Source organism: Eptatretus burgeri, chromosome 12 (assembly GCF_056783735.1).
Source record: "Eptatretus burgeri isolate ZD-2024b chromosome 12, Ebu_testis_v1, whole genome shotgun sequence".
Lineage (NCBI taxonomy): Eukaryota > Metazoa > Chordata > Myxini > Myxiniformes > Myxinidae > Eptatretus > Eptatretus burgeri.
In genome coordinates, this window is record NC_140972.1 from 88,362,717 (window position 1) to 88,380,788 (window position 18,072).

Consider the following 18,072-nt stretch of genomic DNA (forward strand, 5'->3'; position numbering starts at 1 on the left):
CTGCATGTTTTATTTGCGGCGATCGTGGCAGTGCTTTAATATACACCACTCAATGAAGGTCGTCAGGTATGGGAGCATGGGCCGAGCAGCAGGTCGCTGCATCCACTTTCCACCGGGACTGCAGGGGCCTCCGTCTGGCCATCCCCCAGGCAGATGCCTGGCCCATCCCCATCTCCATGAGATGCCGATCAACCTGCTGCAACCATGAAGGTACGTTCTTATAATACAGAGGAAAGAAAATAGTGAAACATTTTGACAACCTCAGAAGCATCGTAGGCTGAATCAACCCCACCTGGTGTTATTTAATAGACAATAGGGGCTCAAATTCAAGACGAAGATTTTTGTGCAGATGAGCTTGACAGGAGCAAGGAAGGAGGAAAAAGAGTTAAACTGTGGCTGATGGGAAGATTGTGTGAGGAGAGATATCAACAAGGTGTGGAGATGGAGACAGGTAACTGAAGACCGAGGAAAGAGGAGGATTTTCTTAGTGAATGTTGGGGAGAAGTTTGTTACCATTCAGCCTCACCCCTCAAAGAGAAGAAGAAGATCAGTCTGTCCAGTATATCCCTCAAGTTTTCAATACACTGGCACCCAACTTTACTTTCTGTCTGCTAATGGTATTCAGAGGCCTTCCTTGAATAGTTAGATTTTTCTCTGCGAGTGAAAAGTTTGTCTCTAGTGATCATTTGTGCAAATCGATCATCGTTTTGTGACCACTTGAGTCTGGTATTCTGCAAGGGAACTTATGTGGGCCGACATTATTGGTCTAAACAAATAACTTCACCTCCCTGGAAAATCCACCGTCCAATTTTGCTTTTGACCACATCATGACGAACAGCACAGCACACTTCTGAGAGACGAGCCGTTGCGGTATCCATCTCTGCAGATTTGGAAAAGGTTGTCAATCACCCCAAATACCTTCAAATGTAGAAAAATACCATGTTCTGTTTGTTCTTCCATAAGCATCAGCTTCCCAACTGCTATTTAAGCCTCCTCATAGGATAGGGGGAAGTTTATAGCTGTTGTTGGGTTTGTTTCTACAATTAGTCCCCAATTTTTCATGGTACCCCAGCGTTTATTACACCCCAAGGAGTATGAAACCACCACTTAGGGTTTTGTGTTTTCTCCGCCAATTTTGAAGCTGAAACTCAGGGCTGGCTGAGACTTTCGGAATGAAATCTTGCATCACTAATGGGAATAAATTATTGGAGGGGTTGACATAATTAGGTCAAGGCCAAAAAGTATATATTTTTTAAAAATTTTAACCATAACAACCTAGGTGTGTTTGATCGGAACAAAATTGCCGTCACTTGTCGATAGCCGAGAGGAAGTCACATTTACACTTTATTTACATCATACCCATGCGGATTAAAGGTCAAGGTGAAATGGCGGTCTGCATAAAACAATACGTTTTCATTGCTCAATTTTCGTTGTTTCGTTGGCTCGGGAGTTGCAATCCTGGATGGCTCGTCACTCCAACGCAGGATACTCGACTGGCTCATTTCTCCCAGCAAGTTGGTATTCATTTGACCGATCTCGGAAGGATTAGGAGCCGAGTCAACTCGGCCGACGCTTTTTGGCACGGCTGGGGCTTCAACTCGGGACTTCGAGATCGTAAGCTGAACACGTTAACCGTTGATCCACTACCGAGCTTGAAGGCAAATCCTATGTACGGCACGCGTCGGATTGCGAAGCGGCTCGAGAGAATAATCGTCCAAATGTACGGCTGGCTGGCACGTCGTCGGGGGAAAAAAACGCAAAAGGAAAAATCAGCATATTTATGAAAATTTATTGCTGTATTAGCAGTACAATAAAACTCACTTAGCCATAAACAGCCAAAGACTTTACATAAAAACTAACGTAGCATAAAACCTCTTTTCAGAACAGGTTGCATTTTTCTTTTCCAAGATTGTCAAATTAAACAAACTTAAAACGTGCATTAATGCATCCTAAAATGTTTTCAATGATTTCACGATTGATATTTATAACAGGACTTTACTCTTTGCAAGCTTATTTACAAGCCAGAGACATTTGTTTATATATATATATACACAGACCAAAATTATAATTTGTTTATACAATTAAACACCACACAAAGCACACTCGCGCACACACACACACACACACACACACACACGTGTGCGCGCACGCACACACACGCACACACACACACGACACCTTATAAATGTGAGTTCTAGCAAAAAATAATAAAATAAAGTTTTTCACAATGATGAACAAACCCAGTGACCTCTATTGCATGGGTCCTGATGACAGTCGATGAAAGGAGGGCGGCAGGGGTGGGAAGGGGCAGCTTCACCTGTTATGAAAGAAGCAGTCATTCTGTAATTTTCAAAGCACATATAAGTGTACGCCCTTTTATTTTTATTTTTTTTAAAAAGCCGATTATAGTTAAAAAGCAACAAATGCCGAGCTTCATCGCTTTAGCGTAGATCTAAATAGAAAAAGAGTAAACATCGAATTGGCCGTTTGCATGGTGGCCGCGCAGACCCTCATGTAGCAGAACGGATGGGGGATCGCAGCCGAGAGAGCTCGAGATCAATGGCAAGTTCTGCCCTGGTGGGAACCCCTTACGAATGGGTAAATCTCACACTTATGAAAACGTTCACCCAAATGGTTAAAAAAAATGCCTCATGGGTAAGTGCAAAACAGAGTGGCCAAATCACAAGGCATATTAAAAACGGGTGCAAATATGTGTGCATTTGTCCAAAAATAAAAAAAAATGCAAAATATTGTCCGAAAGGAAAACAACGTACTCGAGGGTCCGATCTCGGTACGAGATCAAAATCTATTCCTGCCAGATGGCATTCGGCTCTGGGCGGAAACATCTTAGAGGGGCGTTGGGCTCGACATGGAGTTACACCGAAACCCGATCCAAAATAAGTGTCGAACCTCAAACAAAAGGATATCCATAATAATAATTGTTTAAGTATGACGTTTTGGATGACTGGTTGGAGAAGGCACCAAGGAAAGCTTTTTCTTATTATTATTATTCTTTTTTTTTTTGGCAAAGCGCATGCTGTGGATGCCTCAGTGCGAGCAATGGGCACGCCGTTCTTGCCGTGCCCTTCCAACGCGACATGCTCGTTTGTAGAAACGATTCAAGCTTGTTCGTGATGAGGGCGGGAAAAGATTGAGGGTGGGGGAAAAAAAACCACCGGATTGTCACCCTCACCCATCATCGTATAAATTTAAACACCACGTCCCCGTCGGATTGCTCACGATTCTGAGGTTAAGCTTTTGGCACAACACCTGGTGACATTCCACAGCCTAAAACTTTTCGGGTGTCTGCTGCCAAACATCCTGGTAGCCTCCAGAAATCAATGATGTTTACACACGAGCATGGAAACCAAACCAAACGAACGGCGGTGGAACAGGGGTTAAAACGAAAGGACCCGAGGAAGCGTCGGGGAAAACCTCCGCACAACAAGTTAAAGTTCTTCAGATGAGCCTTACGGGTTGGGGTTTGTTTTTTTAATGCCTTAATTTGACATCATAACAATCGTGTGCACTTCACAGACAAAACTGGCATTTTCAGGTGCGATTCATTCGCTGTAACATGCAGTCTGCAGAAAGTCACGTGGGTTATGTAAAAACAAAACAAAAAAAAAAAGCTTGGTAGAAAAGTTGAAAGACCTGTGGTTAACGGTTTGCACGAGCACAAGAACCGTCGTCAGGTCGGCAAGAGACGTCCACCCAATTGATACCATCGACTCGACCAGGTAGAGAAAATCGTTTTAATCTAAAGGAAAAGGAAACTACTAACACCGATGGCAACCGGCATGCTGCAACGCACGTTTTCTCCAGCATGGAGGTACGACGATACTGTGGAGGATCGGACGGCGTCACTCCTTCGTACTAAATTCGCTGTCCCTTCCCACAAACCCCCTCTCGTGCCAGTGCTAGAAACAACATCCGGTCACCGCACCGGTTACGATAAAGTGCAAGCTCACGTGCTGCCATGTGCCGGTATCACCAGAACCGACTCCCATCTCGCCTGACCATCTCCCCTTGTCCACGTGACTTTAATCCCCCAATTCCTCTTCTCCTGACATTTTATCAAGCAAAGTCTCGGTAACATCAGTTTCCTCCTGCTGTTTGATGGTTTATCAGTAAATATTTTTTGTTTGTTTTTTAAAAGCAGAAATAATCTGCCACCTGTTCGTGGGTGCTCTGCGGTGCAGAGAAACCATCAGAGAAATCCGAACTTATGTACAAGAATGTCAAGAGGGTGGCAAAAGCCAGGATTCCTTCATGAGAGCAAATGTGCGGGCCCAAATGGAGCCAAGCTCATTTCCTTTGCTTTATGAGTGTGCAACTTGCCAATGCTGCTGTGTCGAGTTCTGCCCAGGGGCCATTTGAGCAACGGCACTGCCGTGCGAAGGGACGGGAAATGGCATCAACTGATGGCATCCCAGTCAAAGTCGTTGTCGATGTCATCGTCGGAGCAGACGCGCCGCTGAGACGGCACGCAGGGCAGGAAAGCGAACGGCTGAGGATGATGTGTACCAGCAGGCACTGCAAGACAAAGATGCAAGTTAAAGAGACGGTGGTGTGGTGAACTGATGCCAGATAATTGAAGCAACGGTATAGGTTAATCTACATGGATCTTCTTCTTCTTCCTCAATGTCCCCAATTATTCCCACATTCTTGGGGGGGGGGGTGGCCTGGGGAAGTTTTTGGTCCGTGTCTTTCACGAACCAACTGCGAAGCTATGGCAGGGATTTGTAAAAAAAAAAAAATGTTTTCATGGTGCCGGCGAGAGCTCACCTTCTCTTTGCGAAGGACACCATGGGATCTTTAATGTCCACCAATTAATGCCAACAGATGGGAGGCCCGCTTAACGTCCATCCGAGGGACGGCATCCTTAACGTCCACAGTACTGAACCACCCTGACTGAAACAACAGGATGACAGTTTATATAGCTGGGTCGGGATTCAAACCCAGGCGAGACAGCTTGGAGGCGAGTGTGTGTACCTCCAGCTCCAGTCCATCCTGTCAACCCGTTAATTTAAATGGATGAAACTCAAAAAGGAACCGCTGAAGAGCTGTTTTGGCTGTGTGACCAACAGGTAAAGCCTTGCTGGCTTTGCTTACTGTGATAATGTGTTAAAGCAATACTCTGCATCCAATGGGGCAGAAAGATTGCATATACAAATGTGTAATGCATGTGCTTTACGCATATTTTACAGCCAATCAGAGATGCTCAAAAGGCATGACCCATCTGTCTCCACAGAAATTACATGGAAATTCACCAAATTCCACTTCCTGGTTAATCACGCATTTCAAAATCGAGGATAAATCAGGTCTAATACTTCAAAAGTTTACAAAGCAAGTTCTGTTTCCCTTTAAGTCAGTCAGTAGTGAGCACGGGTGCGCCTGCTTGGTGCGGGGGCCCGGGGCGCCATTAGCCGCGTGGGCAGTGTTGTGTGCACGATGACTTTGAAGGTTGTAAAACACGGCAACCCCCTCCCAAAAAAAAAAAACAACCTCAACTGTCGCACCTTCCTTCATACGACAAATCAACGGATAGGACATTTCAGACAGCTATGCCATGAGATGTGCACCAGGCCTGAGGCAAAATTCTATACTAACCAGGAAGCTGCAGGGGCAAAAATGGCATGAGGGGCAAAGGTGTAAAATAAACAAGGCTTATTCGAAGGAAATATGGAGTCGACAACAGGTGAAGGCTGCCTGTTGAAAGAGCAAGGCCATTCAGTTAAGATGGGAAGATCGAGTAAATATCAGGGAGGGAGGAGGATATATGTGACAACGTCCACCGACTATGTTACCGTTAGTCGGTGCTCCGCTGACATTGGCACAAGCCCGTGGGAAGCTCGGAGAACCCATGATGACACCAGAGTTTCCAAAGCCTGCACACCAAAATCAGACTGGTAATCAAAGGTTTTCCAAGAGCAACAACTCTGGTGACGCATCAATGTTGGGTACTGTATTGTAAAGAAAGCAGGTGATGGGAGAAAAATAACACCGGAAATCTTATCTGACTGAAAACATGAAAACGTGATCATACCCATGGTATTTTGTGGAGATGCTCCCCCGACATTGCATTGTTGCTGGCACTGGTCTTGCGAGGATGAAAATACTCCAGTGTGTGCAAATAAGTGACCCAGGGAAGAGCAAAGATCTGCGAGTTTGGATGGTTCCAGACACCAATCTACCAGGTCTGCCTGTCGCATGCTCTCCATAAGCCCTACACCACCACATGGTGTAAGAAAAGGTGAGCGGAGGGACAAAGTGAGACAACAATATACCTACCTCTTTCAAGTCCCGAACCCATTCCACATGTTGAACAATCGCGCAATTCTACTCGATAAACCGAATGTCAAGTTTGTGCGGTCACCTTGGTACTGGCTCATGTCCACACGGTTCCAGTTCAGTGCCGATGCACGGCGGAAGCTCTCACGCAGCACATCCAGGTTCGTCCACCATGCTGGCAGACCAGCTGCAATGGACAGGTTTTGCATTTTGCACATGTAGAACAGCAACTCAAACACCGTCTCAACAAACACCATTGCCAAAATTATTCCGTGCCAGTTCACCAGGTGACCATTTTGTGTGTGTGTGTTTTATATATATATATATATATTGTTGTGGTTACCAAATTCGCAAACCACCATTCAGGTCCCTTAGGTGAGATATCTCCGTAAGTATATGTGGAGTTAGGCCCAAACCCGTTGTCTTGTGGGAATACATGTCATTCATGCGTGCTGCGACTCTTCAGGATAGCCGTTTTTCTTTTACTATCTTTATTTTGGACCAACCGCCATTGTTACCACCACCAACCACAACATCAACCACCCACCGCGGAGCCGCTTCACGTTACACCTCGCAACCGTCGCATCGCCACCGTTCTTGCGCCGCTTGTGGGTACCAGTGTTGGACTCGTGCAGGGCGCGCGCCGAACAGCGTGTACAAAACCACGGATTTTCCACTTCAAAAACGGATCAAAAACGACACACGCCCACTTTTGTTCCGTCCAATCGGTGAGCGAGGGGCGATTTGGCCCCGCCTCCAGGGCGTTGGAGGGCGGTCGCTATATGCAAATTTATGGATCAAAATGCATTCACGCCCACTTTTTCTCGGACCAATGGGGAGCGAGATGAAAGGTCGAAGGCAGGGGGTCAAAGATGAGAGAGCGAAGCCACGGGGCTTATATAAGCGACCGCGTTCGTCAATAGGGAGTTAAGACTTCGCGGGCGGTGGAGTTGGGAAGAAGAAGCAAGAAGGAGTTGGTCGTCGAAGAGGACGGAGCTGTGGAGAGGCGGCGAGGGCAGACGAGGGGGTGCTCGCGTCGTGCAGGGAGCTGCACACCAAGGAGGCCGACGGCGCGACCTGGCCGAGGTGGAGACGCTCGTCGCGGGACTCGAGGCAGAGTAGAAATCCTCTATACCCCGAGCATCAGCAACCCCCTCCTGTTTCCCCCCGCGCTGAGATAGTGCGACCAAGGGGGCCTCTTTCCCACCCCCTACCAGACTCTGTCCGCGAGGCCCGCGGAGTTGAGGCACCATCGCCGCTCCGCGTCTCATCACCAGACGGGTAGGCCCGACCCGGTCTCGGCCTCAGGCCCGCCTCATCCTTGAGGGTTCTCTGTTCTTTTTCTTGGTTTTGGATATGTGTTGTCGGCGCCGTCTGTGAAGTAAAATTGTATAAGTGTTGCCGTGTGCTCGCGTAATCGGTATTAGATCTGCATTGTCGCATTTGCTTTTTGTGTAAAATTGCATTGTGTTTCTTTTTCTTTTCTATGTGCTTTTGGTGGAATTGAATATGTGTGCTTTCCGTTCATCGCGAATAAATGTGTTTTGTGTTGAACTGTTTCCCGCTTCGCTTCGTCATTTCTTTCATTGAATCCTCATCTTGCTTCACGTAAAGGGTTGGTAGTGGGCTGAATACGCCCGATAATTAATCGAACCGTCGAGGTCGACGAATAACACCGCTCGGTTATCCCGATAGTACGGAACGGGTCGCTTAAGTGGCCCGTGTCCGAAGTCGACCTGCGGCGAGGTGCGATCGCCCGGTCTACCCTCCGTGTGGGTACTTAGGTAGGTCGAATTTGGCGAGCAACCCTATCCCACGCGGGGGCTGATTGGCTCGATCGCGGTGAGACCGAAAGGTCCACCCGTGACTGGTTCCCGGCGTTAGTCCGAGAGGGTCACGACTGGATTGTCCGTCCGGTGGGTGACGTGCCGCGATTCGAGTTACGTGGCCGTCAGCACGCCGGCGGGCGCGAAGCCGCAACTATATATATATATATATATATATATATATATATATATATATATATATATATATATATATATATATATATATATATATATATATATATATATATATATATATATATATATATATATATATATATATAAGCCTGGTGTTGGCTTAGTGGTTAGGGTGGTGGCTTGGGATCCCAGGGTCCTGAGTTCAAGCCCCGTTGGCTGCTGAATTAACACCAGGGGGTTGACTCAGCCTGTCATCCTTCCGAGGTCGGCGAAATGAGTACCAGTGTACTGGTCCCGGTGTATGCCCCGGTTAGAATAGGTGTACCATATCCCTGTGTGTCGTAAGAGGTGACCAGGGTTGGCGTCAGGAAGGGCATCCGGCCATAAAACATTGCCTCAAGAAAAAGCCAACCCCTGCACAGAAAATGGCTGTAAAAAAAACGGTTATATATATATATATATATATATATATATATATATATATATATATATATATATATATATATATATATATATATATATATATATATATATATATATATATTTGTGGTTGCACATTTACAATAGCAGTTTTAAAAACTGCAACACTCATGACACATACTGCAGGTCTTTCAGTGTAGTTATTTCCGTAATAAATGTTTCGAATTGTCCTTTATCTTCAGATGGGTCAATGGGATCCAAACTGCGTTGAAATAGGTAGGTTAGGATTCACCCCCTATTTTACTTTTGCACATGGAAGGTTGTCAGCAAAGCGTTGGGAGTCATTTGAAGCAGGTGTGTGCCAATCCCTTCCTTCCATTCCATTCACTTTTCCACTAATTCTCTGTCTCTGTCTGTCTTCACACCACCCGTAAGGCAATCAAGACATTAAGTACAGTTGCATAACCTCAAACACCCGCTCTAAAGGAGATCCCTCATCCCACAACCATTAACCCCATTATAAGCCTTCGTGATGCCTTTCACGTGCTCGGGCGATGTTTTGTCAGCATTGACCTGAGAGAAATCGGCTCCGTTCGTTTCCCCCATAATCGTTCTTGCGTGCCTCATACCAGCCAAATGCTCGCTCACCTTAAGTGGAGGCAAGCGAGGTCCGGCTCTTCCGACAGCCAGAAGCCCCAGCTGAGAGGACTCGCTGCAGAAAGTTGAATGGGTTTAACTGATGATGACCACATAATCTTTGTCTGTTTGACAGAGTTGCTGGGCCGAAGCCTCTGGGTTGGAGGTGACGCTTTTGTGTAGTACTATATTCACTGGGGATCAGGGAGTGCTCATCCCACTCCACATGTTTCGATATATATATATATATATATATATATATATATATATATATATATATATATATATATATTATACACATATATTTTGTTATGGTTGTAGAAATTCGCAAACCACCATTCAGGTCCTGTAGGTGAGATATCTCTGTAAGTACATGTGTAGTTAGCCCAAACCCGTTGTATAGAGGGAATTTATGTGATCCATCCGGGCTGTGATGCTTTGAGTTAGCCATTTTTTCTGTTCTGTCTTTTATTTCAAACAAACAGCATCTCAACAACCACGCCATCCCCACCACAGCGCCAACCACACTACAACCACGTCACCTCCACCATCAACGCTACCACATCTTCGCCACTCGCCATTCAGTAGACCCTGTGCGGTTACGATCTCCGGGAACAAACAAAAACCAACAACTATGCTCGGGGGTTTTCCCGCCTGCTTTTCCCGTCGAGGTTCTCCGCGCTCGGTGTGGAGGAGGGGCGATGCAGGGGTCAAAGGTGAGAAAGGGTGGGGGCCTCTTTTTGGGGGAATAATTCCCTGGCTCTGAGCCAAGACTGGCTCCCCCGGGCCCCCGCACGGCGCGGGGTGGAGGGAAAGCGAGAGGTCACGCCCCCCTTCGAGAGGCTTCTCCAAGAAGCTCGAAGGGAGGTGGGGCCGAAAACGGGGCGGAGCCCCGCGCTACAAAAGGCGGACAGGACGGACCTTGGGTTGTTGTTGGGGTGGTTGGTCAAGAGCCGTTGGTCGAGAGGGGTTGATTGAGAGTTGGAGTGAGTGGTTGGTCGAGGGTTGGTCTTCATGGTCGTCTTCTGGCTCGAGTCACGAGCTTGTGGTTCTCCTGCCTTGCTTCTCTGATACGTGCGCGAGCGCGGAAAACAGCGCCGAACAAACCCCGTCCATTTCCCCGAAACCCCGTCCGTACAGTCGAGCGGACCACACGAGCGACACGCGGCACGAGCTCGTGGAGCACGCCAGAGGGGCTCGGAGTTGCGGTTGCAGAAGGAGGACTCGACGCGATCAGGGAAGTTGCACTTCCATTTTCTTTTGGGGTTTGGTGTAAACGTGTGTGTGTGGCGCCAGTCTGGTGAAGTAAAACTGTTTAAGTGTTGCTGTGTGTCGGTCTTAGTCGGTAGTATCTCTTTTGTTGCATTTGATATATGTGCATTCTGTTTGGCTGTATATGTGTGCTCTCCGTGTGCTGCGGAATAAATGTGCATTATGTTGAACTGTTTTCCCGTTTCGCTTCGTCTTTTCTTTAATTGAATCTCCATCTTGCTTCACGTAACGGGTTTGTCGTGGGCTTAATACGCCCGATAATTAATCAGAACCGTCGAGGCCGACGATAACACTGCTCGGTTATCCCGATAGTACGGAACGGATCGCTTAAGCGGCCCGTGTCCGGAGTCGACCTGCGGCGAGGTGCGATCGCCCGGTCTACCATCCGCGTGGGTACTTAGGTAGGTCGAGTTTGGCGAACAACCCTATCCCATGCGGGTGGCCGATTGGCACGATCGTGGTGAGGTCGAAAGGCCCACGCGTGACTAGCTCCCGGCGTTAGTCCGAGAGGGTCACGACAGAATTGTCCGTCCGGTGGGCGACGTGCCGCGATTCGAGTCACGTGGCCGTTCGCAAGCCGGCGGGCACGAATTCGCAAGAATATATATATATATATATATATAATAAAGAAAGACCCACCACATCTCTCACCTGTGAATGGAGGGAATAGCCAATGAGCTCTCACCTCATCAACTAAACCTCGGTGGCCCGGATTATATAAATAAATTAACAACTACCATGCAGTAACAAACACCATGCAGAACCAATAAAAATAACAAAAAAAATAACACGTACATGCAATGAACAATTTGTGAAAAAATATTACAAGCTTACTTATTGACTGGTCCCTCATATATACTGTTATGGTTGTGGAAATCCGCATTACACCATAAAGAGTCCTCAGGTGAGATTTCCCGGTAAGTCCATGTGTAGTTAGCCCAAACCCGTTGTATAGAGGGAATATGTGTGATTCATCCGGGCTGCGACGCTTTGAGTTAGCCATTTTCTGTTCTATCTTTTATTTCAAACAAACAGAATCTCAACAACCATGCCATCCCCACCACAGCGCCAACCACACTACGACGACGCCACCTCCACCACCACATCATCGCTTCTACAACCATTCGCAAACACCACCACCTTCGCCTTTACCTTCACAACTTCATCCCACATCATCGCTTCTACGGCCATTCCCAAACACCACCAGTCAACACCAAACATCATGTTCCCGGAGCCGTTCGGCAGTGGAGGCCGAACGCGTCGATCCGCGGATCAGGAATGCTTTACGCCCACTTCTCCTCCGTCCAATGGGCAAGCGCGAGGCGGCTTGGCCCCGCCTCCAGGCGCGTGTAGGTGAATTCCATCTATGTCCGTCTATGCAAATTTTAGGATCAGGGGAGGTTCACGCCCATTTTTGCCCGAACAATGGCTGACTGGGGAGGTGTGGGCGGTGTGGCCCCGCCTCCAATCGCGATCCGGGAATTTGCATATCGGCGCCTCCTGAGAGCTATAAAGATGCGAGCGGAAGGCGACTCGAAGAGTTGAGCGAAAAGCGTGGAGCGGAGAGCGTTGGGGAGCGGAGTTGAGAGTTGAGCTGGAAGAAGTGGAGTGCGCGCGGTGGAGCTGCAGGCGGCGGGTCGGGGCAAGGGAGCTCGGGTTCGAGGCAAGGAAGACAGCGGTCGGCGACGAGGTTGCGGTGTGGGGGATCGCTCGTCTCGTCGCGGGACCCAAGCCAGCCAGCCACTCCCCTCCCCCAGGGCATCAACAATTTCCCCTTCCCCCGCGCTGAGATAGTGCAAAGGGGGGGCCCGTTCCTCCCCCACCCCAAGCGTGGTGCCAGGGGCACGGAGTCGGGGCACAGCGGCGGGGACATTTTGCGGCTTGCCCGCCAACGCGTCACGAGGACGCGGGTAAGACCTCCCCGGTCTCGCGGACCTGGCCGCTCCTCTAGGTCGCTCGCACATTTGGCCTACAGGCCTGTCTGCCTCCTTGTCTGTGAGGGTGGCTTCCTTCTTTTGCTTTTGTGTAAATGTGTGTTGGCACCGTCTGTGAAGTAAAACTGTGTAAGTGTTGCCGTGTGTACGCGTTAGGTCGGTGTCAACTGTTCTTCTTGCCTTTGCTTTTTGTGTATTCTGTATGGCTGTATATACGTGCTTTCCGTGTATCGCGAAATAAAATGCTTGCTTGTTGAACTGTGCCCGTTTCGCTTCGTCTTTTCTCTATTTGAATCTCCATCTGGCATCACGTAAGGGGTTCGTAGTGGGTTCAACATCCCGGTAATTAATCTGAACCGTCCAGTTTGACAATAACACCGCTCAGTTATCCCGATAGTACGGAACGGGCCGCCCAAGCGGCTCATGTCCGAGTCGACCTGTGGCGAGGTACGATCGCCCGGTTAACCATCCGCGTGGGTACTTAGGTAGGTCGAGTTTGGCGAACAACCCTACCCTGCGCGGGTGGCCGATTGGCACGATCGTGGTGAGGTCGAAAGACCCACCCGTGACTAGCTCCCGGGGTTGGTCCGAGAGGGTCACGACAGAATTGTCCGTCCGGTGGGCGACGTGCCGCGATTCGAGTTACGTGGCCGTTCGCACGCCGGCGGGTGCGAATTCGCAACAATACATATACACACAGTGCCTTCAGAAAGTGTTCACAACCCTCGACTTTTGTCACATTTTGTTGTTACAGCCTGAATTTAAAATAGATAAAAAAATTTAAAAATTGTCACCGGTCTACATAAAATACCCCGTAATGTCAGTGAAAAGGTGTTTTTAGAAATTTTTACAAATTAATTAAAAATGAAAACGTTGAAATGTCTTGAGACAATAACTATTAGGTATCGAACCTCTTTTGTAAGGCTCGCACTTTTACACTCTCACGGCTTTAACTTATCGGCCTGTCAGAGAAGCAAACAAAATGGTGGCAATTCGATTTTGATGACCCTCCCCGAACAGACAGGCCGACACACGAGCAGAGAATATAACACCAATATCTCTCTCACCTGTCTCTGTTTCTCTCTCACGGCGACATCTTTTAACTGACAAACTTGGGGTCCAAATACAACTTTGTGTGGGAGGGGTAACATAGGCTATGTGGCCGCGGCCTCCGGAGGGGGTGTGGGTGGGCGTAAATTCTCTATTTAAATGTACCGTGTCGTGCCACCTAGTAGTGGTGGCAGAGGGTATTACAATTTCATTTTTACCTGGGCAACGCTGAGGTTAAAGCACTCCGCATGGGTAAATTTGTCATCCTTCTCTTCTCCACTCCCCCACCCACCTCAAAACGAAGGGACCTGTCAAAACCTGTCATCATGTGTGACATTTCTAGTGGGAAGGGACATCAGGATGAACGGAGGGAGGGGGGCAAAGAAGGGGGAGGGGAGCAGGATATGGGAACGGGGAGGCGGGTGAGGAGTTAAAGCACTCTGTGCACAGGTAAATTTTGGGAAATTTGTCCTCCTTTCCTCCACCTTCTCGCCCAAAGTTTTTGGCACAGAGGACGACTAATTTGTCCGCCAGAGGAGAGACGAGTACTCTCTGCGAGTATATAATATAGATAGTATTTATACTAACGTATGTGTGTGCGTGCGTGCGTATGTATGTACACATCTTCCATAACTCCAAAACCATAAAACCGAGCAGCCTGAAACTTTTCATGCATACCAAGAAAACTCCAACGAAGTGCAAGAGTGAAAATTGGATGTTTGGGTTAATTGAAACACCCCTTTTGAAGATAATTAACAGCCTTATTTAATTATATCCTTCATCAGGCGATCCACGGCCACCTCGCTCTCCATGGGGTCGTAAGGCGTATCCTAGGTAACCTCACTGGTGTCTGAAGGCGCCACGTTTTTAGGCCTGCTCAACCATGCCTTGATTTGGAACAGGCTGCAACGATTTATTCACGATAAAGTTTTTTTCTCACTTTCCTCACTTGTATTATTGAATACCTGATCATCATACGTACGAATCACTGGAAATATTGCAATGCTTATAAACACCAGGACACACTCGGATTTGTGGCTTTATATCATTTCCGCACATGCCATAACCTCAAAAATCTCTTGAACCAAGCCGAATTACAAAATTATAGCTCCAGAATTGAACTCAGTAGCAGTTCCAACTGCTAAAAAAAAAAGCCAAGTGTACATTTGTCCAATTCGGACATATTTGATATTTTGGGCATCTCGGGGAGGCGTGTGTTTAATATGACGGTTTGGTGATTGCTAATAGCATGCCAAGCGAGCCGTTCCTGATCAACCGTTTCATTGGAGTGCTTAAGTCACTTGGTGAGTGTTCGACAATATTCAAACTGTCACTGAATACTGTACATCGATCAACTTGAACAATGTTCTGGGGACCACTTGGCTGCGATGGCCCCGGTCACTTCGGCATAAATAAATAAATAAAATTTCTTCTCTTTCATGAAACGTTTCGTTTACATCACGGCAGGATAGCCGAGAGGTATGCACACTCGCTCCAAGCTGTCTCCCTTGGGTTCGAATCCAGACCCAGCTATAAACTGTCATCCCAGTGTTTCACAGGCAGGGTGATTCATCAATGTGTGTGCTGCTAAACTGGACGTCACATCTGCTGAAATCTCTCATGCCTTCCCTCTCTCAGTCTCAGTCTCAGTCTCTGGACGTATCCGGACAGTGGTTATAGCTGGGTGGTATATCTCCAGACATGTCCGGGCGATATTTCAAATCATTTTGAGACAGTTACTCTTAATTAACGCTCCGCCACACATCTGCCTTCCCTTCCTCTCACCTCATGCTGCCTTCCCTTACCCACCCGTCTCTCTAAACCACCCCCTCCTTCCCCATTACTATACCCGTCAACGAAGCAACAGGTGGTATTTACTAGTATAAAATATGTATTCCTTTTCCACATCTCATAGACAATGTACAACACATTTGGAAGTTGATAATACTTCCTCACCAAATCCAATGATCTCAAAATTGTCTATTCAAATCAGTAAGTCATTTCACTCTCCATGACAATCTAGGTTCATGCAAATAAAAGGCGCACCGCTGTTGGAAAAAGCACAGCACGAGCCAGAGGGTGCCGTGGAAGGGATCGGAATGCTGGAATTAGGACAGCCAGTTCTGGGCAGTGCGTCTGCTGCAGGCTGTGCAGTCGGTGAGGTGGGTTGAGCAGTTTGTCCTGATGTCGTGACTCCTGCAGATATGTGTGGTTTAGAAATAGGAAATGTATAGAAGGATTTACCAGATGACGATGAAATCACTGTGCTGTGAACAGTATTAATCATACCTGCTGAAAGGTTTGGCTGAAACACTTGGCGATAGAAATGCCGAAATGATTGACTGAAGTCTTCAAGATTGAGCTCTCCCAGGGCCCGATATCCCTCAACCTGTGTACGTCCACCTGGATAGGTATCCACCGATTGTGCACCCACGTGACCATGTTCTCCAGATGCTGATACATGGTTTGCATTTCCAGTCTCTGGAGAAAAGGAACCAAAAGGCTGTGGTTGGGAAAGAAGAGGGGGGGATGGGGAATGGCGATGGTGGGGAAACAAGAAAAAGAGCAATCAGAGATTACAAACCCTTGCCAGGACTTGTTTTGTGTTGCGTTTGTATACTGGTGTGTTACATAATTAATAAGACATAATCAGAACTGTCACTTTATAAATGCTGGCAGTAATGACCAATTCAGCCATTTCAGAGAAGACGTTTGAAGGTTTTTTTTTTTTAAAAGACAATATGGCTGTCAAATCACGTGACTGATGACGTCATCAAAAATTGTGGACCATTTTATCTTGAGATGACCCTCAAAATTTTTAATTCTCATTCAATGTACCGTTTTACGTATGCAATTAGGACATTATATATATATATATATATATATATATATATATATATATATATATATATATATATATATATATATATATATGACACCTCTCTCATTCCCCATGACTTGCTGTTTGCCAAGTTTCATTTTTTTTTTCCTTGGTGCAGTTCCAGAGATACAGAGGTCCAAAGTTTTTTTCCCGTTTTTCCAACATGGCTGCCACACCACGTGACCCATGACATCATAATTATCATGAAAACATTCTACATGAGTCGTCGCACCAATGGTGAAAATTTCGTCTCAATCCGACAAGCGGTTGCGGAGAAAAAACATTAAAGTTCCGTGCAGACAAACAAACGAGAGGGCCACTCGGTAGAGCGCATACCTCCGCCACGTAATGCCTGATCCACAAGAACATATCGGGCCCGATCAATACATTTTTGAGATGTTGTGCTATCTGTCGTTTTTTGGCCCGATCTCTCATTGGTGAAGAATCACTTCTGAGATTAAATAATTTTCGTATCCAGATTCGCATTCGGATCTTCATCAAAATAGAACCAGTTCGTCCTTGCCACCACACACAACCTGTCCACCCAGTTTCATCCGGATCTGTGCACAACTTTTTGAGATATCCTGTACACAAAGACAGACAGACAGACAGACAGAGAGGGGTGAAAACATAACCTCCTTCACCTTCGGTGGTGGAGGTTAAAAAAAAAAAAAAAAAACGGACCCAAATGCAACATCCTCTCCTTCGGCGAGGGTAATAATATTCCGTGGTGACAATAACTAGGGATCACATATTCCAATGCACCGTGTGTTCACTACACAATTACCAATGCTGTTTAATCTGTGAATCTGTCTGATGGAAAAACTAAAACAAGCCACAACATTCCCAGGAAAACATCCCGTTGTACACGTGAAGAAGCTGTGGTTTTAAGAAAAAAATAAACAAACATTTAAAAATTAATGCCAGAAAAGGGGGGGGGGTACAGGGCATTTATTTAAAACACTTCCTGGTTGGTGTACCTAATTTGCTGACTTTTTACAGCACTTCTATTTACAACATGCAAAATTACCAACTTTTGTTGTTCTTTCTTTCTTCAATCAAATGTTTCGCAATCAAATTCCATTTTCACCCATCATTGAGGCAACCGAAGTGCAGAGTTTGACAACACCTTTTTTTCTCGACGTGAAGCAACCTCGCAGGACATGTTTTGTACCAACTTTAACGAGTGAAGCATGGGGAGCACCTTCCACTGTCACGGTGACGCGACATAACCGGGTGGTGACGCGGGACAGACTCCCAGATTGCGTTTAAACAAGCACCATCAGATCCTGTTCATCAGCAACGTTAAGAGGAGCCTCGGCTCCTGCTGGAATGATGACGTGAAGCTACAAAAGGATAATTGGACAGGCTCAAGGGGCCAGATCCCTGAAAGTGTGCTCTTCTTCGTCTTTAATGGTCACAATTATTCCCACGGGTTTCGCGGGGGGCAAGCTTGGCCCAAGGTTCTCACGAACTGGCTGGCCAGGCCTGACGTTTGACGAAGGTGAGCGCAGAAATTTGTAATTTGTCAGGGTGCTCGCCTGCTCTTCGGAAAGGACCTTTAACGTCCACCGAGTAACAGCGGCAGTTTAACGCCCATCCGAGAGACGGCACACGCATTGAT

At 47.0% G+C, this 18,072-nt stretch overlaps 1 protein-coding gene across 4 annotated transcripts in view; it reads right to left on the reverse strand.

Annotated features, from left to right (window-relative positions):
• Window positions 1–1,773: 1,773 nt before the first annotated feature.
• Window positions 1,774–18,072, reverse strand: part of LOC147016079 (uncharacterized) — a 97,472-nt gene continuing 81,173 nt past the window's right edge. For 3 of the 4 annotated variants that reach the window (XM_085848778.1, XM_085848777.1, XM_085848776.1), the window contains exons 7-12: window positions 15,857–16,070; window positions 15,614–15,763; window positions 6,380–6,481; window positions 6,050–6,229; window positions 5,811–5,891; window positions 1,774–4,536 (exon numbers count right to left, since the gene is read on the reverse strand). In XM_085848778.1, coding sequence (XP_085704904.1) covers window positions 4,418–4,536; window positions 5,811–5,891; window positions 6,050–6,229; window positions 6,380–6,481; window positions 15,614–15,763; window positions 15,857–16,070 — 846 coding nt within the window. In that variant the 3' untranslated portion in view covers window positions 1,774–4,417. The remainder of the gene's footprint in view (window positions 4,537–5,810; window positions 5,892–6,049; window positions 6,230–6,379; window positions 6,482–15,613; window positions 15,764–15,856; window positions 16,071–18,072) is intronic. The other variant, XR_015049988.1, reaches the window with a different exon arrangement.